The sequence below is a fragment of the Cetorhinus maximus genome, chromosome 5, assembly GCF_964194155.1.
Source record: "Cetorhinus maximus chromosome 5, sCetMax3.hap1.1, whole genome shotgun sequence".
In the NCBI taxonomy this organism is placed as follows: domain Eukaryota; kingdom Metazoa; phylum Chordata; class Chondrichthyes; order Lamniformes; family Cetorhinidae; genus Cetorhinus; species Cetorhinus maximus.
The window spans coordinates 172412028-172439605 of NC_135883.1; the positions used below are offsets into that span (position 1 = coordinate 172412028).

Consider the following 27578-nt stretch of genomic DNA (forward strand, 5'->3'; position numbering starts at 1 on the left):
TCAGTGACTCATGAACACGGGCACCCAGGTCCCTTTGAAGTTCAACACTTTCCAGCCTCACACCATTTAAGAAATACTCTTTCCTGCCAAAGTGAATAACCTCTCATTTTTCCGCATTGTATTCTATCTTCCAAATTGCCCACTCACTTAGCCTCTCCAAATCTCCTGAAATGCTTTTGCATCCTCCTCACATCTTACACTTACACCCAGTTTTGTGTCATCTGCAAACTTGGAAATATTACATTTAATCCCCACATTCAAATCATTGATCTAGATTGTGAATAGCTGGGGCCCAAGCACTGATCTTTGCGGTACCCCACTAATCACAGCCTGCAAACACGAGAATGATCCATTTATTCCTACTCTCTGTTTTCTGTCTGTTAACCAGCTCTCAACCCACGTCATCCTGACTTGGAAATATATCGCTGTTCCTTCACTGTCACTGGGCCAAAATCCTGGAACTTCCTTCCTAACAGCACTGTGAGTGTACCTACACCACATGGATTGCAGCAGTTCAAGAAGGTAGCACACCACCACCTTCTCAAGGGCAATTGGGGGCAATAAATGCTGGCCCAGGCGGTGATGCCTACATCCCATTAACAAATGTATAAAAAAGTAGTTGATAGAATTTAATACAGAGAAGTGAGGTGATGTATTTTGGCAGAAGGAATAGAGAGAGGCAATATAAGCTTAATTGCTAAAGAGTGTGCAGGGACAAAGGAACCTCGGAGGGTTCATGTGCATAGACCTTTGAAGATGGCAGAGTATATTGAGAGGTGGTTAGCAAAGCAAAAGTGATCTAGGGCTCCTTAAATTGAGGCATTGAACACAAAAACACAGAAGTTATGCTGAACCTTTTATAAAGCTTTGGTTAGGCCATAACTAGAGTATTGCATTCAGCTCTGGTCACCACATTGGATGTGAGGATGCAGAGGGGATTTTACCAGAATGGTTCCAGAGATGGGGGATTTTAAACTACAAGGTTACATTGGAGAAGCTGGGGTTGCTCTTCTTGGAGCAAAGAAGATTTGAGGGGAGATTTGATAGAGGTGTACAAGATTATGACAGGCTTAGATAAGGTAGACAAAGTAAAGCTGTTCCGATTAGCTGATACTACAAGGACTTGGGGACACAGATTTAAGGTTTTGATGAAGCAATGCAGGGGGAATGTGAGGAAGAACGTTTTAATGCAGCGAGTGGCAGTGACCTGGAACACATTGCCTACAAGGATAGTGGAAGTAGAAATAATTAATGATTTCAAAACGAAATTAGATAGACACGTGAAGGAAATAAACTTGCAGGACTAAGGGGATAGAGTTGGGGAAATAGGACTGACTAGATTGCTCTACAGAGAGACTCAATGGCACTCCTGTGCCCTATTCCATGGCTCTGGGTCAGGCAGGACCAGAGAAAAAGAATTAACATTTCAGGTCAATAACTTTTCATCAGAACAGAATCTGGTGTGGTGGGTTGGTTGTTTTTGTTTTATACTAATCATCTTCTTTGGGAATAGGAGGAGAACATTCAGCACCTCAAACCTGTTCTGCCATTCATTGAGATCATGACTAACCTTACCTTGACTCTATCCACTCGTCTTAAATCCATATCTCAACACCCTTAGCTAACAAAAATCTATGAATTAGTTTGCAGACTTTTAAAGTGGATGATGATTTAGCCCATGCTAAAATCACCTTGCATTTGTTTGTGTTTATTTTCTTTGAGTCCTTCTTGGGATTGCTTGATCAAAGGCTTAAGCAACAGGGTAAAGCTTACAGAGGAGCAGCTCTGAAAACGGTGTTCTGCCCTGCTCAACCTCTTTTCCGCGCACCAGCACGGCTAGATTCCAGTGGCTGATCGCCATTGGAAATGTACGATACCGTTTCACCACCGTACTTATTTCTGCACACCAAGAATCATCCACATGATTCTGCCTATGCTCCACTGAGGCTGTCCTATATCCTCTTCCTGCTTCCTGGATTTTCATTGTGTTGCACACTCTCCCATTCTCTTATTTCCCAGGATCTGAAGCCACACACCATCCTGACATGGAACTATATCACTGTTCCTTCACTAGTTCAAAATCCTGGAACTCCCTTCCTCCCTAACAGCACTCTGAGTGTACCTGTACCACATGGACTTCAGCAGTTCGAAAAGGCAGCTCACCACCACCACCACCTCGAGGGCAGTTAGTCCTTGCCAGTGATACCCACATCCCATGAAGGAATTTCTAAAAACCTGAAAAGCAACAGATCTCCCTAACCTCCCTCAGTCCTCCCTTTTTCCTGGAGTTTACAGTCTTTTAACCCTAAGATTGTCTGTTACCTGACTTGCTCTTTTCTTTTACTCTTGTGTCCTGTATCATTAACCAATCAATGCAAAAATAAATAATTGGAGCTCTTCCCTTATACCTGGCACAGCTAAATCAAACTACAACTACTTTTTTTCTCAATTCATAGTTTGGACAGTTTGTCAGAATTCTTTGGGCTAATTCCAGCATGTTGTTCCCATTCTGATCCTGGCACATGGCTGGTTATTTGTGCCCATTTCTAAGTTGGTTCCTTCTGTAGATGTTCTTTTCAGATTTATTCGTGTTATATCCAAGGCCAAGGGGATTCTTCCAGTTCTGTGAATGGTTCATCTAAATTGAGAACAGACATCAGAATTGATTGAGGAATAAATGTTAACCTGTTAAATGTTGAACCTAGCAACTGAAAATCAGAATGTAATTTTTAAAAATTAAATCATACTTTTCTTCTTTTATTTGTCCTCTTTCCCCAGTGCTTAAATTTTTAACAAGTGAAGCAGACAGGTAGATGAAATACTCCTGGCATCTGCTAAAGTTTCTTGTGAGTCTTAAGTTTGCTACGTGAGCATTTTTGTCTGTACTGGTTTCCCACCCCTACCCCCATCCCTTACTATTAGCAATCTTTAGCTGGCCACTGGGGGCTGTATGTTTGTTTGCTCCTGACTCAAATCAGGAACACTACTGGAAGGAAACAAGCAAATTACAGCCAGTACTCTGGGTTATTTTCATACTTAGATCTTATTGGAGCTCAGTTCCAGCAGAATGTTTTCTTTTTAACTGTCCTCTAGATGTGGGTGACACTGGCAAGACCACACTTGTTTGCCCTCTGAACAACCGAGTAACTTGTTGGGCCACTTCAGAGGGCATTGAGTCAACTGCATTTGTGGATTAGTCATGTAGGCCAGACTGGGTAAGGGTGGCAGGTTCCTCTCTTTGAAGACATAACTGGACCTGTTGTGTTTTTAACAATCTGGCAGTTTTCATTGTCATTTTTGCTTAGTTTTATTCTGAAATATAATTGAACCATTATTGTTGGGCAGGTTTGACATATGAGCATCTCTGGGGCCTCAAATCTACACTTGTGTTATGTTGAGTTGAACACACGTGTCTTAGATACCTAAACATTCGACTTTTGCCATTGTCTGCTCAATGCAGTTCCTCATCCATAAATGTGGAGAGTGCACACGCCCATCTCAGTCAGTAGACCACTTTAACAAAATCATTACTTTGAAGATGGATTTTTTTAAAATATTTTTGGGAATATGGTGGTATTCTGTAAAGAAGGCTGTGTGTGTGTGTGTCCATGATTAAACTGAGGGAAAGTTAGTAAAGACAGCTTGTCTGTGGGAACTGAGAAATGAAAGGTAAAGATGCTTGATGCATGCATTTGTAAGGAGAGGCTCTGGTGGGGTGGATTTACAAGTTGGGTTTTAAAATTTGCATTAGGCGATAGTTTGGGATTTGACTTCCAACTGTTAAATTTCAAAGGGTAGTTTAGAAGTGACAAGTGACTTTTACAGCGTACAAAGGTTTCATAAGTAAACAAGGGAAAGTTATTAAATTTTATTTGACCCAAAAGTGGAGGCAATAAGAAAACATGAAAGATTTTTATGTTTTGGGAAAGTTGAGTTTGAAGAGGCACGTAGGACAATGGAATCTAGGATGAAAGGGCAAAAAGATGTTTTGTTGAGTTGTGTTGGCAGTGTGGGGGAAATGTCCTGAGACCAGCTTTGTGCTGCGAAAAGTTTGAATTTGAAGCAGCCATCCAGTTTCAGGCCAGAAAAATCTTTGTTTTAAGGAGCAGTCTGCTTCTGAACTTTTTTGGATTTCCACAGCAGAGTGGAAGAAATTGAGAAGTCGTGTGGTATGCTTTACTAAAGTAGCAGTTTTGCCTTGGGTAATATTACTGTATTTTTATGGTTAAAAATCTATAAGGGAGCTGTTGCCAAATAGCTTACTTGTGCGTTCTGACCAAGTGGTGTTTTTTTGGGGGGGGAATGTTTTGTAAGACCGTTAACTGCGTAATTTTAATTTTGTGAGCTTAAGTTTTTTTCATCTTATTAATCTTTTTATTTTAAAATCTTACAAGTGTTACTGGAATTCTGTGCTTCTGGGATCAGTAGTTTTCTCCTCGTTTTCAAAATACAAAAAAAAAAGATTATGATCAATAAAACAAGTTTCCCTCTAGGATTTGGCTTGCTCAGCAAATAACATTGGCTGTGGTCGTAACATTGGTTAATTTCAGATGCAACTTGTGGATAATTATCCTAGAAAGAATCTCCCTGTATTGAGGTCTGAAGAAGAGTCATATTAGACTCGAAACGCTAACTCTGATTCTCTCTCCACAGATGCTGCCAGATCTGCAGTTTTTTCCAGCATTTACTGTTTTTATTTCAGATCTCCAGCATCCGTAGTGTTTAGCTTTTGCTCCCTGTATACACAGGGGTTTATCTTTATGTTTGCGCTTTGATGGCAAGAATAAACAATTATATTTAAGCCAATGTGCTTTAATGTGATATAACATATCCTTGTAATACCTCATTGATCACTTCAAAATACTCCCACCACTTCTGCCAGTGATGACAGACCTATAACCACCAATGTTCACATTACAGCTTAAAATGTTCTTTCTATTTAACTTAATTCTAAAAGGACGAATTCTAGAACTCTTACTGGATTTTTTCTTTTGCTTTTCTTTCATTGGGTTCATGATGTACATTAATACTTTCTGATGCTATTATACATATAGATGTGCAGCCATTCATATATTTTACAAAACTAGTTTATGTATAGATGTACATTTTTTATGAAGCTATTGTACAGGTGTGGATGTTTTTTAAATCATTCAGGAACATACTGTATGAAGATGTCATGTGCTACCATTACACTTCAATGAAATATTAGTGACAACATTGGAACCATTCTGGAGGCAAGTGTTCTGAGCAGATGATGAATGTTTTTAATCTATTATGCTGGATAGCTGCAGCACTTCTTAAACTGCTGTGTATTTTCTCCTTTCCTAGATGCACAGACTCATGAGAGGGAAGAGCTGTTTGTTCAGAAGTTACGACAATGCTGCGTCCTCTTCGATTTTGTCTCTGACCCTCTCAGTGACCTCAAATACAAAGAGGTGAAACGTGCAGGTTTGAACGAGATGGTGGAATACATCACGCACAATCGGGATGTCATTACAGAGGCTATTTACCCTGAGGCTGTTATTATGGTATGCTGTGTGGATGTCTGTTTTGTATACATTGTAGAGAGAACAGGCTCATTTTTTGTGCTGTTCCAATTAACATTTCAGTTGACAGCCTAGACTCTGATAGCATTGTTGCTAGTTGGTCAGAATTGAAGTTCCTGTCCACCGACATGAGCGCATAATCTAACTTAGGAGCTCTGCACTGGAAGAGGTTCTGTCCTTTCGATGAGACATAGACCAAGTCTCAAGTGGATGCTTAAATCCATGGCACTATTTGAAGAAGCGCAGAGAATTTTCCCCTGTGTCATGGGCAATATTTTCTCAACCAATATCACTAAAATAAATTACCTAGTCAGTATTTTAATTTCTGTTTGTGGGATCTTGCTTTGTGCAAATTGACTGCAACATTTCCTATATAACAATGACTACACTTCCAAAAGCGCTTTAATTGGTTGTGGAGGAGTTTGGGAGTCCCAAGGCTGTGAAAGGTGCTATATAAATTTAAGCTCTTAGTTTTTGTTTGTAATTATAATGTTGCCTGGTAATAATGAGCATTATGTTGACAATCAGTAATAAGGTGACATATGAAACCCTTAAAAAGCTGTACCCTGCTTTAAAAAGTGATGATGACAGACAGCTGACGGGAAGGGGCAGGAGAGGGGAACATACTGGTGGTGATCTCCTGGCCGCCCTGCTAATTGCCCTGTGAGAAAGGTGTGCAGTTTGTACTGCTTAAATGAGAAAAAAAGGGTACTTCATCAGGCCAGTCACATCCAACCACACAAATCCATCCCTGAACTAAGGCAATGTTTTGGGAAAGGCAAAACTGCAACTGATTGAAAGGAATCTCTGGAAAATTACACTCCTTGTCCCAAAAGCTATCAGAGACGACTCACAGCTAACTAGTGAGTTACCCTCCATAACTGGAAATGTCCACTTCTTGAGCTTGTCATGTTCCTCTTTAATGAATTATAATGACTACATTCAAATCTTGTGTAGATAGGCTGTTTCAGAGGGTGCTCAGTGTCTGGGTAAAATAGTTTATGGCATCTAATTTGGTTCTAACCCGTGGATTTTATATACTTCTAGTCCTACCATCCTTATCCATCTCAAATTATTCTATCCTTCATTTTATAAACTCCTATCATATGCCCTCTTGAGTCTTGCAGCACAAAAACCATTTGGCTCTACAAGGCTATGCCAGTGTTTGTTTCACACAAGCCTCCTCCCACCTCTCTTCATCTAACCCTAGCAACATATCTTTCTATTCCTTTCCCCCTCCTGTGATTATCTATCTTCCCCCCTAAATTAATCTATGCTATTCATTTCACTTCACCTACTCCTTGTGGTAGTGCATTCCACATTCTGACCCACATTTTCTGGGTCAAGATGTTTCTTCTAAATTGCCTATTGGATTTATTAGTGACCATCTTATATACATGGCCCCTAGTTCTAGTCTTGCTTGCAACTGAAAACATCTTCTCTCTGTCTACCCTTTCTTAAACTTGAATCCCAACCTGTTCAATCATTCCTAATGATATATATGACCTCTGATTATATTCTAGCAAATCTTTTAAGCACCTTCTCCATTGCCTCTGTGCCCTTCATGTAATAGAATTGAACTGTGCACTCTCCAAGAATGCTCCAACCAAAGTATTATACAAGTTTAATCCTAACTTTTCAGCTTTTCAGTTCTATTAGAGTGTCAGCTGTGGCTCAATTGGCAGCACACTTGCCTCTGAATCACAGGGCTCTGGGTTCAGGTCCCACTTAAGGGCTTAAGCACAGAAATCAAGGCTGATAATCCAATGCAGTAATGAGGGAGCATTGTATTCTCAGAGGTGCTGTTTTTCGGATGAGATGTTAAACTGAGGCCCAATCTACCTGCTTGGGTGGATGTAAAAGACGCATGGCACCATTTTGAAGAAGAGCAGGGGGGGTTATCCTAGTGTACTGGCCAATATTTATCCCTCAGTCAACATTACAAAAAAAGAGTATCTAGTCATCACCACATTGCTGTTTGTGGGAGTTTTCTGAGTGCGAATTAGTTGTCGTGTTTCCTACAACAGTGACTACACTTCAAAAAAAGTACTTCATTGGCTGTAAAGCAATTTGAGATGTCGGTGGTCATGAACATACAAATCTTTCTTTCCTTCACATCCCTCTGGAAATAAACCCCATTGCTTTGTTTGCCTTTTTTAAAACTGGCCTCACTTTTAGTGATCTGTGTACCTGTTCCCCAAATCTCCCTGTTTTTCCCATTCAGATACTTATTTTCCAGGGTGTATGTGGCCTCATTCTCCCTACCAAAATGTATTACCGTGCATTTATCTGGATTAAAGGCTGGTCAAGTATGATGTACCCTTTTGAAATCCATCTACATAATCTCTGTAGTAAACTCTTGGAACCCATCCTGATAACTGGTCATGCTACACACTCTAAAATCCTATTTGTTTTCCCTATACCCACCTGATGTTGCTTGTGTACCTTTTTGATGAATTATTAAATATTACCAGGTAACTTTCTTGATCGGTGACATTTTAACAGGCGTTCCTTCGTCATATAAATATGCTTGGAAGATAAACACCAACATGTATTGGTTGTGCTAATCAGCCTGCTTCCAAGCTGTAATGTCTTAACTTTTGTTTAAGAATGAGTTGCATGAAGACCACTTGCTGCACACTGGCCATTGCCTTATCTTATGTAACTAGGTCTGCAAACTATTGATTTTGCTAGTCATCCCTGTGTATGTTTTTGTATCTTCTGTGAATTTGAAGAAGGAAATTAATGGTCTTATCCAAATTATTCATGTTAATCAGCCTCAGTCCCTCAACATCGAGCCCTGTAGAACTCCACTGTTACCTGGCCTCATTCAGTTCTACTCTCATAGATGACAATCCTCTGCCTATCCGACTTTAACCATTTGCTATTAGTGTAGTATCTGCCAAATAAACCCCTAAGATCTAATCTTTCCAAGAGCCTGCTGTGTGGTCCTTTGTCATAAGCCTTTTGGAATCTATTGTGTAAGATCAACAAGACAATGTATTGCTTACCAAAAAAATTTAAAACTAATGAAGCAGGACCTATGTTTTCTTGTAGCTGAGTTAGGAATTGCTGGAAGCTACCAGCTTATATAAACTGTTCAGTTTCCCAACAATTAGCTCCTATTTTCCATAACTTGGAAGATTTGGCCTTTGCCCAAATTGTGCTAATTTGGTATGTTGACCTCCCTCTCTCTGGTTGGTAACTTTGAACTAAAACAACCTCTTTTGTTACAGGGCTTCAAATGTTCAACTGTTTTCTTTCTATCTTTTGTCTTTAACTGTAAGATGTTTGTTCTCTCCAGTTTTCAATAAATTTATTCAGGACATTGCCACCATCATCTAACCCCACTGGGGCAGAATTTGATCCAGAAGAAGATGAGCCCACACTTGAGGCTGCCTGGCCACATCTCCAGGTAAGATCCAGCATTGCTGAGAGTGGTAGAGGTCACGGATATTTGACATTAGAAAGCAAGTTGCGGGTGGATTTCTTCAAAACTAGGGCAGGTATTCAGGAGTTAGTAATACAGAAGCTTACAGGAAAATATGCCCCTGGAAAATAACATTTGAATTGAGAATTCCAGCATTTACTGCTCTAGTTTTTACTTCTCCTATTGTCATTAAGTATTGATCCCTTCAGAAGGAGGGCATCCCCAGGATGTGATGATCACATGCAACCCAAACTGAGGGGAAGCAAATTACCTTTTACCAGCCAAAGAGTCAAAAGCGTAATGAGTTTGAGCAATCTTGATCTTGCTCATTGCGATTAGGGCGCGCACTAGACTGAGTTCCATTCTCTGTCTAACCCTACCTGGCAGTACTCAAATGGCAGAACTAGGTGCTACAAGTGAAAAAGTATTCTGTTCCCTGGCCTGGACAATCTTCAACTTTCCTCTTTATAAGGCATTTAAAAAGGAGGGGCACCTTGACTACAGGCCTTCTACAGCAGGCAGATCACTGGATGCAAAACTGGAGTTAGCCTCGTCTCACTGTAATTAACACTTTCTATGTAGGCTGAAGGCTATTTTAGCACAAAGGCAATTTATGTACATAAAGTTAGCCAGCCTTTTTTTAAAAAAAAATTACACGCACACTCATTTGAGAATCTAATTTCAGTCAAGCAACGGGAAAACTGATTTACACTAATTTCTGTCCCTCCTTCCAGCTGGTCTACGAATTTTTCCTGAGGTTCCTAGAGTGCGCCGATTTTCAACCAAATGTAGCAAAAAAGTATGTTGACCAGAAATTTGTCCTATCGGTGAGTAGACCCATTATTGCTTGCCATGAAAAAGCAAAAGCTTCAGATGGGTAGCAGAGTGGTGTATTGTTGGGTGTTGTTTGTGGTAAAATGTTGTACTGATGCCTCTAACTTTAGCAAAGCAATACAATGCTAGTCTTGGCCATACTGTTAGGAGGTGTGGGGCTTCAGCCAGGCTTTTCACCATGCAGTGAGAGGGAGGGGTCACTGATCCACCTGATAGCTGACCATGGCGTGATTTCCATAGAGCCTTGGGAGTGAGGTGGTTGTCTAATCCAAAGGACCAATGCACAGCATGGACTTAATAGTGATTTGTTCTATAATAATTGGTGCAAATTTTCTGCCAGCGTGTAAATAAACTAGTCTAAGACATTGTGCTCAGACTGACACTCTATCACTGAGCAAGTTTCTGTTTCAGCTTTGGCCCTTGGAATATTTCCAATCCAAAGAAAAATGTTGTCATTTTGTCATAGGGGGAGGCGATGGCGTAGTGGTATTGTTGCTGGACTAGTGATCCAGAGAGCCAGGGTAATGCTCTGGGGACCCGGGTTCGATGCCACAGCAGATGGTGGAATTTGAATTCAATAAAAAATCTGGTACTAAAAAATCTAATGAATAACCATGAAATCATTGTCGATTGTTATAAAAACTCAGCTGGTCCACTAATGTCCTTTAGGGAAGGAACCCTGTCGTCCTGCAATTATACAGGGCCTTGGTGAGACCACACCTGGAAAATTGTGTGCAGTTTTGGTCTCCTTATCTGAGGAAGGATGTTCTTGCTATAGAGGGAGTGCAGCAAAGGCTTACCAGACTGATTCCTGGGATGGCGGGACTGACAAATGAGGAGAGATTGAGTTGGTTAGGATTATATTTGCTGGAGTTCAGAAGAATGAGGCGGGATCTCATAGAAACCTATAAAATTCTAACAGGACTGGACAGGGTAGATACAGGAAGGATGTTCCCGATGGTGGGAGAGTCCATAACCAGGGGTCACAGTCTGAGGATACGGGGTGGACCATTTAGGACTGAGATGAAGAGAAATTTCTTCACCCAGAGAGTGGTGAGCCTGTGGAATTCGCTACCTCAGAAGGCAGTTGAGACCAAAACATTGTATGTTTTCAAGGAGGAGTTAGATATAGCTCTTGGGCGCAAGGGATCAAAGGATATGGGGAGAAAGCGGGAGCAGGCTATTGAGTTGGATGATCAGCCATGATCATAATGAATGGCGGAGCAGGCTCGAAGGGCCGAATGGCAGACTCCTGTTCCTATTTTCTATGTTTCTATGTCCTTACCTGGTCTGACCTACACATGACCCCAGACCCACAGCAATGTGGTTGACTCTTAAATGCCCTCTGAAATGGCCTAGCAAGCCACTCAGTTGGTGTAACGAACTGCAACAAAGTCATAAAAAAAGGAATGAAACCAAACGGACCACACAGCATCGACCTAGGCACTGGAAATGACAACGGCAATCTCAGCCCTGTCGATCCTGCAAAGTCCAAGTTAACTAGTGCCAAAATTGGCACAGCTGTCTCACAGACGAGTCAAGCAACAGCCTGATGTAGTCATCCTCATGAAATCATACCTTACAGATAATGTCCCAGACACCACCATCACCATCCCTGGATATGTCCTATCCCACCGGCAGGACAGACCCAGCAGAGGTGCTGGCACAGTGGTATATAGTCGGGAGGGAGTTGCCCTGGGAGTCCTAAACATCGACTCCGGACCCCATGAGGTCTCGTGGTATCAGGTCAAACGTGGGCAAGGAAACCTCCTGCTGATTACCACGTACCACCCTCCCTCAGCTGATGAATCAGTGCTCCTCCATGTTGAACACCACTTGGAGGAAGCACTGAAGGTGGCAAGGGCGCACACTTCAATGTCCACACCAATTGTGACTCGGTAGCATCACTGCTGACCAGGCTGGTCGAGTCTTAAATGACATAGCTGATAGACTGGGTCTGCGACAGGTGGTAAGGGAACCAAATAGAGGGAGAAACATACTTGACCTCATTGTCACCAACCTGCCCTGCTGCAGATGCATCTGTCCATGACAGTATCGTTGGAGTGACCAGCGCACTGTCGTTGTGGAGACGAAGTCCTGCTTTCACATTGACGATACCCTCCATCGTGCTGTGTGGCACTACCACCATGCTAAATGGGATAGATTTCAAACAGATCTAGCAACTCAAGACTGGACATCCATGAGGCACTATGAGCCATCAGCAGCCACAGAATTGTACTCAAACACAATCTGTAACCTCATGGCCCAGCATCTCCCCCACTCTACCATTACCATCAAGCCATGGGATCAACCCTGGTTCAATGAAGAGTGCAGGGGGACATGCCAGGAGCAGCACCAGGCATACCTAAAAATGAGGTGTCAACCTGGTGAAGCTATAACACAGGACTACTTGCGTGCCAGCAGCATAAGCAGCAAGTAATAGACAGGGCTAAGCGATCCCACTATCAATGGATCAGACCTAAGCCCTGCAGCTCTGCCACATCCAGTCATGAATGGTGGTGGACAATTAAACAACTCACTGGAGGAGGTGGCTCCACAAATATCCCCATCCTCAATGATGGAGGAGCCAAGCAAATCAGTGCAAAAGATAAGGCTGAAGCATTTGCTACAATCTTCAGCCAGAAATGCCGAGTGGATGATCCATCTCGGTCTCCTCTGGAGGTCCCAGCATCATAGATGCTAGTCTTCAGCCAATTCGATTCACTCCACGTGATATCAAGAAATGGCTGAAGACACTGGATACTGCAAAGGCTATGGGCCCTGACAACATTCCAGCAATAGTACTGAAGACTTGTGCTTCAGAACTTGCTGCGCCCCTAGCCAAGCCGCTCCAGTACAGCTACAACACCGTCATCTACCCAGCTATGTGGAAGAGTGCCCAGGCATGTCCTGTACACAAAAAGCAGGACAGATCCAATCCAGCCAATTACTGCCCCCATCAGTCTACGCTCCACCACTAGTAAAGTAATGGAAGGGGTCATCAACAGTGCTATCAAGCGGCACTTGCTTATCAATAACCTGCTCACTGATGCCCAGTTTGGGCTCCACCAGGGCCAGTCAGCTCCTGACCTCATTACAGCCTTGCTTCAAACATGGACAAAAGAGCTGAACTCCCGAGGTGAGGTAAGAGTGACTGCCCTTGACATCAAGGCAGCATTTGGCAGAGTGTGGCATCAAGGAGCCCTAGCAAAACTGGGCACGGGGAGAACTCTCCGCTGGCTGGAGTCATACCTAGCACAAAGGAAGATGGTTGTGATTGTTGGAGGTCAGTCATCTCAGCTCCAGGACATCACTGCAGGAGTTCCTCAGGGCAGTGCCCTCAGCCCAACCATCTTCAGCTGCTTCATCAATGATCTCTCTTTCATCATCAGGTCAGAAGTGGGGATGTTCGCTGAGGATTGCACAATGTTCAGCACCATTTGCGACTCCTCAGATACTGAAGCAGTCTATGTCCAAATGCAGCAAGACCTGGACAATATCCAGGCTTGGGCTGACAAGTGGCAAGTAACATTCGCACCACACAAGTGTCGGGCAATGACGATCTCCAACAAGAGAGAATCACCCCTTGATGTTCATCAATGGCATTACCATCACTGAATCCCCCACTACCAATATCCTGGAGGTTACCATTGACCAGAAACTGAACTGGCCTAGCCATATAAATACTGTGGCTACAAGAGCAGGTCAGAGGCTAAGAATAGTGCGATGAGCAATCCACCTCTGGTCTTCCCAAAGCCTGTCCGCCATCTATAAGGCACAAGTTAGGAGTGTGATGGAATACTCCCCACTTGCCTGGATGAGCGCAGCTCCCACAACATTTGAAGACTGACGTCATCCAGGACAAAGCAGTCTGCATGATTGGCACCACATCCACAAACATTCACTCCACCACCGACGCACAGTAGCAACAGCTTGTACCATCTACAAGATGCACTGCAGGAATTCACCAAGGCTCTTTCGATAGCACCTACCAAACCCATGACCACTACCATCTAGGACAATGGCAGCAGATAGATAGGAACACCACCATCTGGAAGTTCCCCTCCAAGCCACTCACCATCCTGACTTGGAAATATATCGCTGTTCCTTCACTGTCGCTGGGTCAAAATCCTGGAACTCCCTTCCTGACAGCACTGTGGGTGTATCTGCACCACATGGACTGCCGCAGTTCAAGAAGGCAGCTCACCACCACCTTCTCAAGGACAACTAGGGATGGGCAAAAATTGCTGGCCCAGCCCATGAATGAATTTAAAAAAAACTTCCTGACTTGTGCTGTCCTCTGTAAATACGCGGTTTCTACTCCCTTCTGATTTAGTATTGAAACTGTAGAGTAATTTCTCAGACCTTTTATTTTAGTTTATAGTAAGTGGCTAAACATGTTGAAATAGAATGCATTGTTAATATAAATAGTGGTGGACCAGACACTTGTAAAGTGGCATGATGCATAATACAGACTAATGCTGTCCCAGCATTCACATGCTGTGTATGCTGTCCTAGCGCGCGCATACTGTGTATGCTGTCCTAGCGCGCGCATACTGTGTATGCTGTCCTAGCGCGCACATGCTGTGTATGCTGTCCTAGCGCGCGCATGCTGTGTATGCTGTCCTAGCGCGTGTATGCTGTCCTAGCACGCACATGCTATGTATGCTGTCCTAGCGCGCGCATGCTATGTATGCTGTCCTAGCGCGCACATGCTGTGTATGCTGTCCTAGCGCGCGCATGCTGTGTATGCTGTCCTAGCGCGCGCATACTGTGTATGCTGTCCTAGCGCGCGCATGCTATGTATGCTGTCCTAGCGCGCACATGCTGTGTATGCTGTCCTAGCGCGCGCATGCTGTGTATGCTGTCCTAGCGCGTGTATGCTGTCCTAGCACGCACATGCTGTGTATGCTGTCCTAGCGTGCGCATGCTGTGTATGCTGTCCTAGCGCGCGCATGCTGTGTATGCTGTCCTAGCACGCACATGCTGTGTGCTGTCCTAGCGCGCGCATGCTGTGTATGCTGTCCTAGCACGCGCATGCTGTGTATGCTGTCCTAGCACGCGCATGCTGTGTATGCTGTCCTAGCACGCGCATGCTGTGTATGCTGTCCTAGCGCGCGCATGCTGTGTATGCTGTCCTAGCGTGCGCATGCTGTGTGCTGTCCTAGCGCGCGCATGCTGTGTATGCTGTCCTAGCGCGCGCATGCTGTGTATGCTGTCCTAGCGCGCTTATGCTGTGTATGCTGTCCTAGCGCGCGCATGCTGTGTATGCTGTCCTAGCGCGCTTATGCTATGTATGCTGACCTAGCGCGCGCATGCTGTGTATGCTGTCCTAGCGTGCGCATGCTGTATATGCTGTCCTAACACGTGTATGCTGTCCTAGCGCGCGCATGCTGTGCATGCTGTCCTAGCACGCACACACTATGTATGCTGTCCTCGAACACAATACTTTATGCATGCTGTCCTAACACACACACGTACTATGTATGCTGCTCTAGCATAGGCATATTGTGCATGCTGTCCTAACACGCGCACACACACACACACACACAGTGTATGCTGTCCTAACATACATGCATATTGTGTATGCTGTCCTCACACATGCGCACACACACATGTACACACTGTAAGCTGTCCTAGCGCGTGTGCATACTGTGTATGCTGTCCCAGCGCACGTGCGCATACTGTGTGTGTTGTCCCAGTGCGCGCACATACTGTGTACGCTGTCCTGGCTTGCGCACAAACTGTATGAAAGAGTACAAATCAAGCAATCACAACAGGTTTTGTATTGTTTATTCCTCTCCCAGCTGTTGGAATTGTTTGATAGTGAGGATCCAAGGGAGAGAGATTTCCTCAAGACTATTCTTCATAGAATCTATGGCAAGTTCCTGGGCTTGAGGGCATACATCCGGAGACAAATCAATAATATCTTTTACAGGTAATTGTGTCCTAACATTTTGCTTGAAGAGGAGCAGAGTGGGGTTGGTGTAGAAAGTGATAAAATCTGTTTTGAGTATGTTTTACACTTGTAGAATGCCATTTTTTTTTTTACTTTTTCAAACCAAAGTTGGCATGTCTACCCAGGTCCTTGAAGGGAAAGTTTTGAGTTCTGAATGCATTGCCTGAAAAGGTGGTAAAAGCAGGTTCAATAATAGTTCTCACAAGTGAATTGGATAAATGCTTAAATGGAAACATTTTCAGGGCTGTGGGGAAAGAGCAAGGGAGTGGAACTAATTGGTTGGCACTTCCAAAGAGCCAGCATGACGGGCTGTATGGCCTGCCCCTTTGCTGTATGGTTCCTGCTCACTGGTGTACTTTCCAATATTCTTCCCCATAGACCTGACAACCTTGCACATTTCCCTGACCACTCCCCTTTACGTATATTTGATGAAATATGTCGCGTTCATCAAGTAAAAGCCTCTATTGGCTTCAGAAATAGTGGACCAGTGTAGGGTTAACAAGCTCGGTCAACCCCCTTCCCGCATGCTTCTATCCTTTGGGTATTAGATTATACTGATACAGGGCTTAGTGTCTTTGTAGCTTGTTGTGCAACGTACTAATGGTGCTGCAGCTTATTCATCTCCATTAATGAAATGCCAACTTAAACTGCAATTTAATCTGCTTGAAATAAATGTTGGCGTAGCTCCACCTCCATTGTTTAGCATTCAGTGTGCAATTATATCAGAATCTGTACACCGTTCTAAATTAGCTACATCCTGAGGGCTACCATTGACCAAAAACCACACTGGTCCAGCTATATAAACGCTGTGGCTCCAATAGCAGCTCAGAGGCTGCGAATTCTGGGGTGAGTAATTCGCCTCTTGACTCCCCAAAGCCTGTCCACCATCTACAAGGCACGAGTCAGGAGTGCGATGAAATATTCTCCACTTGCCTGGATGAGTGCAGCTCCAACAACACTCAAGAAGCTTTACATCATTCAGAATAAAGCAACCCGCTTGATTGGCACCCCATCCACCACCTTCAACATTCACCACTGACACATAGTGGCAGCAATGTGTACCATCTACAAGATGCTCAGCAGCAACTCACCAAGTCTGTTTCAGCAGCACCTTCCAACTGTAACCTCGACCATCTTGAAGGACAGATGCATGGGAACACCACCACCTGCAAGTTCCCCTCCCTCTACCATCCTGACTTGAAAATATATTGCCGTTCCTTCACCGTTGCTCGGTCAAAATCCTGGAACTCCCTCCCTGATAGCACTGTGGGTGTACCTACACCGTATGGACTGCAGCGGTACAAGAAGGCAAGCTCACCGTCGCCTTCTTGAGGGCAATTAGAGATGGGCAATAAATGCTGGCCTAGTCAGCGATGCCTACATCCCTTGAATGAATAAATTTTTTAAAAATCAGAACAGAAACTGCTGCCAGACCTTCTGAATGTTTCCAGTATTTTCTGTTTTTATTTCACCCTTTCTGCATTGTGTGTGGGGACAGGATCAAGCTGAGCTAAGTATTGATGGGGGTCCTAGAGTGCCACCTTCAGGAGAGGAGGGAAATGTTGAAAGGATGTGTTGCTTGTAAGAGCTTAATGTTCCAGTGGCCACATTAAATTTTGAGGCCTGTCATTTTCTTTCCGAAACAGTGACTCCTCTTGAATGTTGGAGAACTAGTTGCCCCAATAGGCACCTCCTTAGTTGCTTGTTTGAGGCTTAGATGCTGGCTGTTCAGTGCATTTCCAGCATTTCATCTTCATCTGATTTGCAGCATTCATAGTTTCTTGTTTTATCTTGAAATGGAATGTGCTGACATGCCTTTAGTCATCATCTCCTGGTCAGAAATATCTAGCCCAGCATAGGTACATCATGAGTAGCTGGGGGAATAGTGCATTAGAGTGAATGTCAGAGCCTAACATAAGCTCCTCAGTCACTCCCGAAGTTAGTTCTGTTAGGTTCCCAATGATTCAGATGAGGCAACAGGCCTAGGCTGCACTTCCACATCTGAAAGAGGATATTGAACGTTCCTGTGCCCTGATGTAATTGATGAAGCTTGCAAGACAAAAAGCAGTCAGATTTTATGGAATTAACCCAATAATTTTCAGCAAGTATATTTCTATGTCTTTGACAGATCCATTTTAAATAATAAAATTCTGAAGGCAATGGAAAAAGCCTGGTAATTTGGTGCGCATTTGCAAGGTGTGTGTATAGAGGAGAAATTTGCAGGGCTACAGGGAAAGAATAGCTCTTTTTAAGCTGGCATCAGCATGATGGCCACCTCCCATCCTGTGATTCTGATTATTGTTAAAACTTCCTTTTTTACCCTCCTTATTAGGTTTATATATGAAACTGAACACCATAACGGGATTGCAGAGCTTCTAGAAATTTTGGGCAGGTAAGTGGTGGTTTGGTTGACTCTGTTCTGATTTGTATAACTAAATAAATTGAAAAGAACATTCACTGTAGACTATTATTGGCTGTGTCTGAACAAAGTTACTGACTTCAGAAACTATGGGGAAATTCAATAATTTAGAACATTGCTTTTTGTAAAGGCAACAACTTTACATGTGCTTGCTAAAAAGAGGAAATCATCCCATCATATATTTCGAGAATATTATCCAGTCAAATGAATCTGTGTATGGAAAGTCAGGCACCCAGTGTAGGAATCTGGTGTTACACTTTTCAAAGCATCACATGCTGACGGGAGGGTAGTACCGGGGCCCACAGGCCAGGGAGTGTAGAACCATGGCCCACAGGCTGGGGAGGGTGGAACCAGGGATCGGGGGAGGGTGGAACCATGGACCAGGAATTGAGGAAGGATGGAACTGTGGCCCATGGGCCGGGGAGTGTCGAACCGTGCACCAGGGATCGGGGAGGGTGGAACCATGCACCAGGGATCGGGGAGGGTGGAACCGTGCACCAGGGATCGGGGAGGGTGGAACTGTGGGCCAGGGATCAGGGAGAATAGAACCGTGGCCCATGGGCTGGGGAGGGTAGAATTGTGGATCAGGGATCAGGGGAGTGTAGAACCGTGGGCCAGGAGGGTCAATCCTTGGCACACGTATTGGGGGAGGGTGGAACCATGGCCCACGGACCGGGGAGAGTGGAACCATGGCCCACGGATCGGGGAGAGTTGATCCGTAGCCCATGGACCACAGAGGTTGGAACCTTGGCCCACGGATTGGAGAGGGTGGAACTGTATCCCAGAGGCTGAGGAGGGTGGAACCGTGGCCAACGAGCCTGGGAGGGTGGAACTGTGGCCCAGGGGTCAGTGGGGATGGAACCATGCCCTATGGGCCGAGGAGGGTGGAAACGTGGCCAAAGGGCCGTGGTGAGTGGAACCGCAGCCAAGCGCTGTGGGGAGTAGAACCGTGACACCAGGGCCATGGGAGGTGGATCCATGGTCCAGGGACCAGTGGTGGGGGGGGGGGGGGGGGGGGGGCGTTGGCGGAACCGTGGCCTGGGGCCATAAGACATAGAAGCAGAAATTAGGCCAATCAGCCCATCGACTCTGCTCCGTTATTCAATCATGGCTGATATGTTTCCCGCCTTCTCCCTGTAACCTTTGATCCCCTTACCAATCAAGAACCTATCTATCTTGGTCTTAAATACACTCAATGGCCTGGCCTCCACAGCCTTCTGTAGCAATGAATTCCATAGATTCACCACTCTCTGGCTAAAGAAGTTTCTCCTCATCTCTGTTATAAAAGGTCTTCCCTTTACTCTGAGGCTGTGCCCTCGGGTCCTAGTCTCTCCTACTAATGGAAACATCTTCCCCACGTCCACTCTATCCAGGCCTTTCAGTATTCTGTAAGTTTCAATCGGATCCCCCCTCATCCTTCTAAACTCCATCGAGTATAAACCCAGAGTCCTCAAACGTTCCTCATAAGCCTTTCATTCCTGGGATCATTCTCGTGAACCTCCTCTGGACCCTCTCCAGGGCCAGCACATCCTTCCTGAGATATGGGGCCCAAAATTGCTCACAATATTCTAAATGTGGTCTGACCAGAGCCTTATAAAGCCTCAGCAGCACATCCCTGCTTTTATATTCTAGTCCTCTCGAAATAAATGCCAACATTGCATTTGCCTTCCTAACTACTGACTCAACCTGCAAGTTAACCTTAAGAGAATCCTGGACTAGGACTCCCAAGTCCCTTTGCACTCCAGATTTCTGAATTCTCTCCCCATTTAGAAAATAGTCTATGCCTCTATTCTTCCTACCAAAGTGCATGACCTCACACTTGCCCACGTTGTATTCCATCTGCCACTTCTTTGCCCATTCTCCTAACCTGTCCAAATCCTTCTGCAGCCTCCCCACCTCCTCAATACTGCCTGTCCCTCCACCTATCTTTGTATCATCTGCAAACTTAGCCAGGATGCCCTCAGTTCCTTCATCTAGATCATTAATGTATAAAGTCAAAAGTTGTGGTTCCAACACTGACCCCTGCGGAACTCCACTAGTCACCGGCCGCCATCCTGAGACGGACAACCCTTATCCCCACTCTCTGCCTCCTGCCAGACAGCGAATCTTCTATCCTTGCTAGTACCTTGCCTCTAACACCATGGGCTCTTATCTTACTGAGCAGCCTCCTGTGCGGCACCTTGTCAATGGCCTTCTGGAAGTCCAAGTAGATAACATCCATTGGCTCTCCTTTGTCTAACCTACTCGTTACCTCCTCAAAGAATTCTAACAGATTTGTCAGGCATGATCTCCCCTTGATGAAACCATGTTGACTTTGCCCGATTTTACCATGCACTTCCAAGTAATCTGAAATCTCATCCTTAATAATGGACTCTAAAATCTTACCAACGACCGAGGTCAGGCTAATCGGCCTGTAATTTCCCGTCTTTTGCCTCACTCCCTTCTTAAACAGGGGGGTTGCATTAGCGATTTTCCAGTCCTCTGGGACCCTCCCTGACTCCAGTGATTCCTGAAAGATCACCACTAACGCCTCCACTATCTCTTCAGCTATCTCCTTCAGAACTCTGGGATGTAATCCATCTGGTCCAGGTGATTTATCCACCTTCAGACCTTTCAGTTTTCCTGTGCAAGGTAGAACCTTGACCCATGGGATGAGCACTTCCCAGGGCAGTGGAGCAACTTGAAGTATTGTTTGACCCATTTGGTGTTAGAGCTACACCTATTCAAACAAATGGAAAGTATTCCATCACACTCCGAACTTGTGCCTTGTAGCTGCTGGAGTGAATTTGAGGATTCAAGAGGAGAGTCATTCACTGCAAAATGGCCAGACTCTGACTTTGTCTGTATAAACTTCTGCTCAGTGGTGAACCCCAGCATAAGACTAGTAGGGGGACCCAGTGATGCCACAGGGAAGTGATTAAACTTCTCATGTTGATGGTCATTGCCTGGCACTTGTTTGCAAATGATACTTGCTATTGTGAGCCCAAGCCTGGATGTTGTCCAACTCTTACTACTTGTGAGCATTTATTATCTGAGGAGTTGAGAATGGTACTGAGCACTGCAATCACTCCTGACCTTATGGTGAAGGGAGGGTCATTGATGAACATAATAGGAGCAGGAGTAGACCACATGGCCCACCAAGCCCGCTGCACCATTCAATACGATCATGACTGATCATGGGCTTCAACTCCATTTTATTGCTTGCTCTCTATATCACAGAATCCCACAGTGCAGAAGAGGCCCTTCGGCCTATCGAGTCTCCAGCGACACTTGAGAAACACCTGACCTACCTACCTAATCCCATTTACCAGCACTTGGCCCATAGCCTTGAATGTTATGACGTGCCAACTGCTCATCCAGGTACTTTTTAAAGGATGTGAGGCAACCTGCCTCCGCCACCCTCCCAGGCAGCACATTCCAGAATGTCACCACCCTGTAGTGAATAAAGATTTTTCTCACATCCCCCCTAAACCTCCTGCCCCTTACCTTGAACTTATTTCCCCTTGTGAGTGACCCTTCAACTAAGGGGAACAGCTGCTCCCTATCCACCCTGTCCATGCCCCCCATAATCTTGTGCACCTCGATCAGGTCGCCCCTCAGTCTTCTCTGCTGCAACGAAAGCAACCCAAGTCTATCCAACCTCTCTTCATAACTTAAATGTTTCATCCCAGGCAACATCCTGGTGAATCTCCTCTGCACCCCTTCCAGTGCAATCACATCCTTCCCATACAAAAACAGAATTACCTGGAAAAACTCAGCAGGTCTGGCAGCATCGGTGGAGAAGAAATCAGTTAACGTTTCGAGTCTTCATGACCCTTCGGCAGAACCCACATCCTTCCTATAATGTGGCGACCAGAACTGCACACAGTACTCCAGCTGTGGCCTCACCAAGGTTCTATACAACTCCAACATGACCTCCCTACTTTTGTAATCTATGCCTCGATTAATAAAGGCAAGTGTCCCATATGCCTTTTTCACCTCCCCACTAACATGCCCCTCTGCCTTCAGAGATCTATGGACGCACATGCCAAGGTTCCTTTGCTCCTCAGAACTTCCTAGTGTCATGCCGTTCATTGAATACTTCCTTGTCAAATTACTCCTTCCAAAGTGTATAACCTCACACTTTTCAGGGTTAAATTCCATCTGCCACTTATCTGCCCATGTGACCATCCCGTCTATACCTTCCTGTAGCCCAAGACACTCAACCTCACTGTTAACCACCCAGCCAATCTTTGTGTCATCCACAAACTTACTAATCCTACCCCCCACATATTGATCTATGTCGTTTATATAAATGACAAATAATAGGGGATCCAGCACAGATCCCTGTGGTACATCACTAAAGCATCCTTCTGTCATCCCCCTCTGTCTCCTACAACTAAGCCAATTTTGAATCCACCTTATCAAATTACCCTGTATCCCATGTGCATTTGCCTTCTTTATAAGTCTCCCATGTGGGACCTTGTCAAAGACTTTGCTGAAATCCATATAAACTACATCAACTGCACTACACTCATCTGTACACCTGGTCACCTCCTTAAAAACTTCAATCAAATTTGTTAGGCATGACCTCCCTCTGACAAAGCCATGCTGACTATCCCTGATCAAACCTTGCCTCTCCAAGTGGAGATAGATTCTCTCCTTCAGAACTTTCTTCAATAGTTTCCCTACCACTGACGTGAGACTCATTGGTCTGTAGTTCCCTGGCTTATCTCTACAACCCTTCTTAAATAGCGGAACTACATTAGCTGTTCTCCAGTCCTCTGGCACCTCCCTCGTGGCTAGAGAGGAATTAAAAATTTGGGTCAGAGCCCCTGTGATCTCCTCCCTAGCCTCCCTCAGCAGTCTGGGACACAAATCATCCACCCTGGAGATTTGTCCACTTTTAAGCCTGCCAACACCTCCAATACCTTTGTCATTCCCTATATCAATTTGCTGAAGAGCCTCGCAGCTTCTCTTCCCGAGTTTGATACCTTCATCCCCATTCTCTTGGGTGAAGATGGATGTGAAGTATTCGTTCAACACTCTAGCGATGTCCTTTGGCTCCACCCATAGATTGGCCCCTTGGTCCCTTATGGGCCTTACTCTTTCCCTGGTTATCCTCTTCCCATTGATATACTTATAGAATATCCTGGGATTTTCCCTACTTTTACCAGCCAGAGCTTTCTCATATCCCCTCTTTGCTCTCCTAATTGCTTTCTTAAGCTCCACCCTGTACTTTCTGTACTCCACTAATGCCTCCGCTGATTTACTTCCCTTGTACCTGCTAAAAGCCTCTCTTTTCCTTCTCATCGTAACCTGAATATCTCTGCTCATCCATGGTTCTCTGGGCTGGTTACTCCTTCCTATCACCCTAGAAGGAACATGTTGAGCCTGTACCCTCCCCATTTCCTTTTTGAACATCCCCTACTGCTCTTCTGTAGATTTCCCCACAAGTAGCTGTTCCCAGTCTACCTTGGCCAGATCCTGCCTTATTTTACTAAACTCTGCTCTCCCCCAATCCAAAACATTTTTTTACAACTTGTCTATTTCTTTGTCCATAACAAGCTTAAATTGTACCATGTTGTGGTCGGTATCACTAAAATGCTCGCCCACCACCACCTCAGCCAATTGTCTGGCTTCATTCCCCAGAATTAGGTCCAGCACTGCGCTGTCCTTTGTTGGACCCTCTACATATTGTCCTAAAAAGTTCTCCTGTACACATTTCAAGAAATCCACTCCATCCAAGCCCTTAACACTATGTCTATCCGAATTAATGTTGGGAAAGTTGAAATCATCTAATATAATTACCCTATTGTTATTGTTTTTACACACCTCCGCAAATTGTTTATTTATCGCACATATTTATTCCTCAATTTCCCGCTGACTATCTGGGGGTCTGTAATAAACACCTAACAGTATGGCTGCCCCTTTTTTATTCCTAAGCTCTACCCACAAAGCTTCATTCGATGCCCCCTCCAAGATATCATCTCTCCTTCCTGCAGCAACTGACTCCTTAACTAATAATGCAACGCCTCCTTGTCTTTTACCCCCTCCCCGTCTCACCTGAAGATTCTATATCCCAGAATGTTGAGCTGCCAATCCTGCCCCTCCCTCGACCACGTCTCAGTGATGGCTACTATATCACAATTCCACGTGTCAATCCTCACCCTTAACTCATCCGTTTTACCTGTAATACCCCTGGCATTAAAATAGAGGCCATCCAGCCTTGCCTTACTCCCTTGAAACTTAATGCAGCTGTACTCCCTCTGTCTTGATTGTTTTACTGTATTATGATGTGTCCCTATTCTGCTAACATTCTGTGTCCCCTCCCCCTGCCGAATTAGTTTAAACTCCTCCCAATAGCACTAGCAAACCCACCCGCAAGGATGTTAGTCCTGCTGTTGTTCAGCTGTAGACCGTATCGCTTGTACATGTCCCACCTTCCCCAGAAATGGTCCCAGTGATCTAGGAATCTAAAACCCCACCTCCTGCAGCAATTCTTAAGCCACGTATTTATCTGCGCTATTCTCCTATTTCTGAGCTCGCTAGCACGTGGCACTGGGAGTAATCCAGAGATTACAATCCGAGAGGTCTTGCTTTTTAGTCAACTGCCTAACTCCCTGAATTCTTGATGCAAGACCTCATCCCTCTTTCTCCCTATGTCATTGGTACCAACATGTACCATGACCTCAGCCTTACCACCCTCCCCCTTCAGAATGCCCTGCAGCCGTTCAGTGACATCCCAGACCCTGGCACCAGGGAGGCAACATACCATCCTGGAGTCACGCTGACAGCCACAGTAGCGCCTTTCTATTCCCCTGGCTATAGAATCCCCGATTACTATTGCTCTTCCTCCCTTCCTGTACAGACAGGCTGCTTGTGGTGCCGGAAGCATGGCTCTGCCTGTACTCCCTGGAGGAACCAGCACCATCATCAGCCTCCAAAATGGAATACCGATTTGCGAGTGGGGCCCCAGGGGACACCTGAACTACCTGCCTGTTTCTCTTGGAATACCTGGTGGTCACCCATTCCCTTCCTTCCTCAAGTCCCTTCATCTGTGGTGTGACCACCTCTCTAAACATGCTATCCACGATGCTCTCAGACTCACAGATGCTCCACAGTGTCCCCAGCCGCCGTTCCAGCTCTGAAACCCGAGCTTCCAGGAGCTGCAGCTGGACACACTTCCTGCACACATGCTGGTCCCAGGCACTGGAAATGTCCCCGGCTTCCCACATGGAGCACACTACGACTTTGAGCGCTCCTGCCATGACTTATCCCTTTAAATTAAACCTTTTAAATCAATTACCCTAGGGCCCTTCTTTCCTGATCCTCGTTACTATTGAATATACAAACTATAAACCACAAAAAGACCTTAAACGATAAGCAATTAAAATCGTAAATACTTACCCAACCTGACCCACTACTTGCCAGTCTATCCTTTCCCTTGTAGCCCGTACTGCTGCAGCAGGGCAAGACCACACTCTGAAGATTTAAGAAGTTGGATAGCAAGGAAAAAGTGCAAGGAGCACCTCTTCCCCTATTCTCCGAATTCCCACTGTGCACCAAATTGCCAATACCCACTCTGGCTGTGCCTCACTCACGATGAGCTCTCTCCCCTGTTCATGTGCAAGCACACTGTTGTGTGCTTCTGGATAGTCCCTTTCTTAAATAGAGCAGAGGTGACTCACACTAGTTAAGCTTCAAATAGTATTTAACACATATTCAGGCCCTAATCAGGCTTCAGGTGATTGACAGTTAACTGTCACACAGTCAGCTGAGTCAGCTACCTTACCAACCTTTTAACTAGACTACTGAACTTACAAAAATTAAAGAGAAATTAAAGAGAAAGACTTACCAGCTCAATTCCCTTAATTCCACGAGAGATCAAAAATCTGTCTGTCTCTGTGTTAAATCTATTCAATGATGGAGCATCTACAGCCCCCTGGGGTAATGAATTCCAAAGATTCACCACCCTTTGAGTGAAGAAATTTCTCCTCATCTCAGTTCTAAATGATCAGCCCCTTATCCTGAGACCGGTGCCCCCATGTTTCAGATTCCCTGACCAACAGAGACAATCTTTCAGCATCCACCCTATCAAACCCCTTCAGAATTTTGCCCCTCATTCTTCTAAACTCCAGAGAATTTAAGCCCAATTTTCTCAGCCTCTCATCATAGGACAACCCCCTCAGCCCAGGGACCAATTTAGTGTACCTTTGCTGTACTGCCTCCAATGCAAGCATATCATTTCTTAAATGCGGAGACCAAAATGGCACACACTACTCCAGATGTGGTCTCACCAAAGATGTGGTCTTCAGTCTTGTGCTCCAGTCCCTTGCAGTAAAGGCCAACATGCCATTTGCCTCCATAGTTGCTTGCTGCACCTGCATGCTAACTTTCTGCGTCCCTTGTATCAGCACACCCTGGTCTCTTTGAACATCAACATTTACAAGTTTCTCATCTTTTTAAAAATATTCTGCTTTTTTCACTCTTACGACCAAAATGAATAAATAACTTCACACTTCCCTGTGTTATACTCCCATCAGCCATATTGTTGCCTACCCTTTATGGTCTCTCTGTGGCCTCCTCACAGCTTACCTCTCCACCTAGGTTGGTATCATCAGCAAACTTTAATACATTACTCTCTGTCCCTTCATCTAAGTCATTAACATAGATTGCAAATAGCTGAGGCCCCAATCTTGCAGCACTCCCCTATTTACTGTCTGCCAACTTGAAAAAGCCCTGTTCACTCTCTGCTTTCCATCCATTAACCAAACTTCTGTCCATGCTGATATATTACTGCCAATTCCATTAGCCCTTATTTTGCCTATTAACCTTATGTGCGGTACCTTATCAAATGCTTTTTGGAAATCCAGGTAAACTACATCTACTGGTTCCCCTGTATTTGCTCTACTAGTTGACTTGTTCTAATCATACAATGCTTTGCTAAGTGCATTGTTAAGACTTCCTTAAGAATAGATTCCAGCATTTTCCCAACAACAGATGTTAGGCTAACTGCTCTCTAGTTCACTGTTTTCTCTCTTCCTCCTTTCTTGAAAAGTGGTGTAACATTTGCCAACCTCCAGTCTAGTGGGACTGTTCCCGAATCTAAGGAATTTTGGAAAATCATAGCTAGTGCATCCACTATCTCTGCAGCTATCACTTTTAGAATCCTAGGGTGTAGATCATCAGGTTACAGGGATTTGTCAGATTTTAGTCTGTTAAGTTTCTCCAGTACTTTAGCCTCTGCTGATAATAATTTCCCTAATTTCCTCACTTTTTAGCCCCTAGGTTATCGTCTATTCCTGTTCTAGAACTTGTGTTCTATACTGTAAAGACAGACACAAAATATCTGTTCAATGCCTCCACCATTTTCTCATTCCCCATGATAATTGCTCCTGTCTCTGTTTC

The 27578-nt window shown here is 44.7% G+C and overlaps 1 protein-coding gene across 2 annotated transcripts in view; it reads left to right on the forward strand.

Annotated features, from left to right (window-relative positions):
- ppp2r5d (protein phosphatase 2, regulatory subunit B', delta) overlaps positions 1–27578 on the forward strand; it is a 184799-nt gene that overhangs the window by 106495 nt on the left and 50726 nt on the right. For both annotated transcript variants that reach the window (XR_013576687.1, XM_078542811.1), the window contains exons 4-8: positions 5329–5528; positions 8851–8961; positions 9711–9803; positions 15618–15748; positions 18102–18161. Coding sequence is in view for 1 of the 2 variants with exons in the window: in XM_078542811.1 (XP_078398937.1) it covers positions 5329–5528; positions 8851–8961; positions 9711–9803; positions 15618–15748; positions 18102–18161 (595 nt within the window). In the remaining variant the exon portion in view is untranslated. The remainder of the gene's footprint in view (positions 1–5328; positions 5529–8850; positions 8962–9710; positions 9804–15617; positions 15749–18101; positions 18162–27578) is intronic.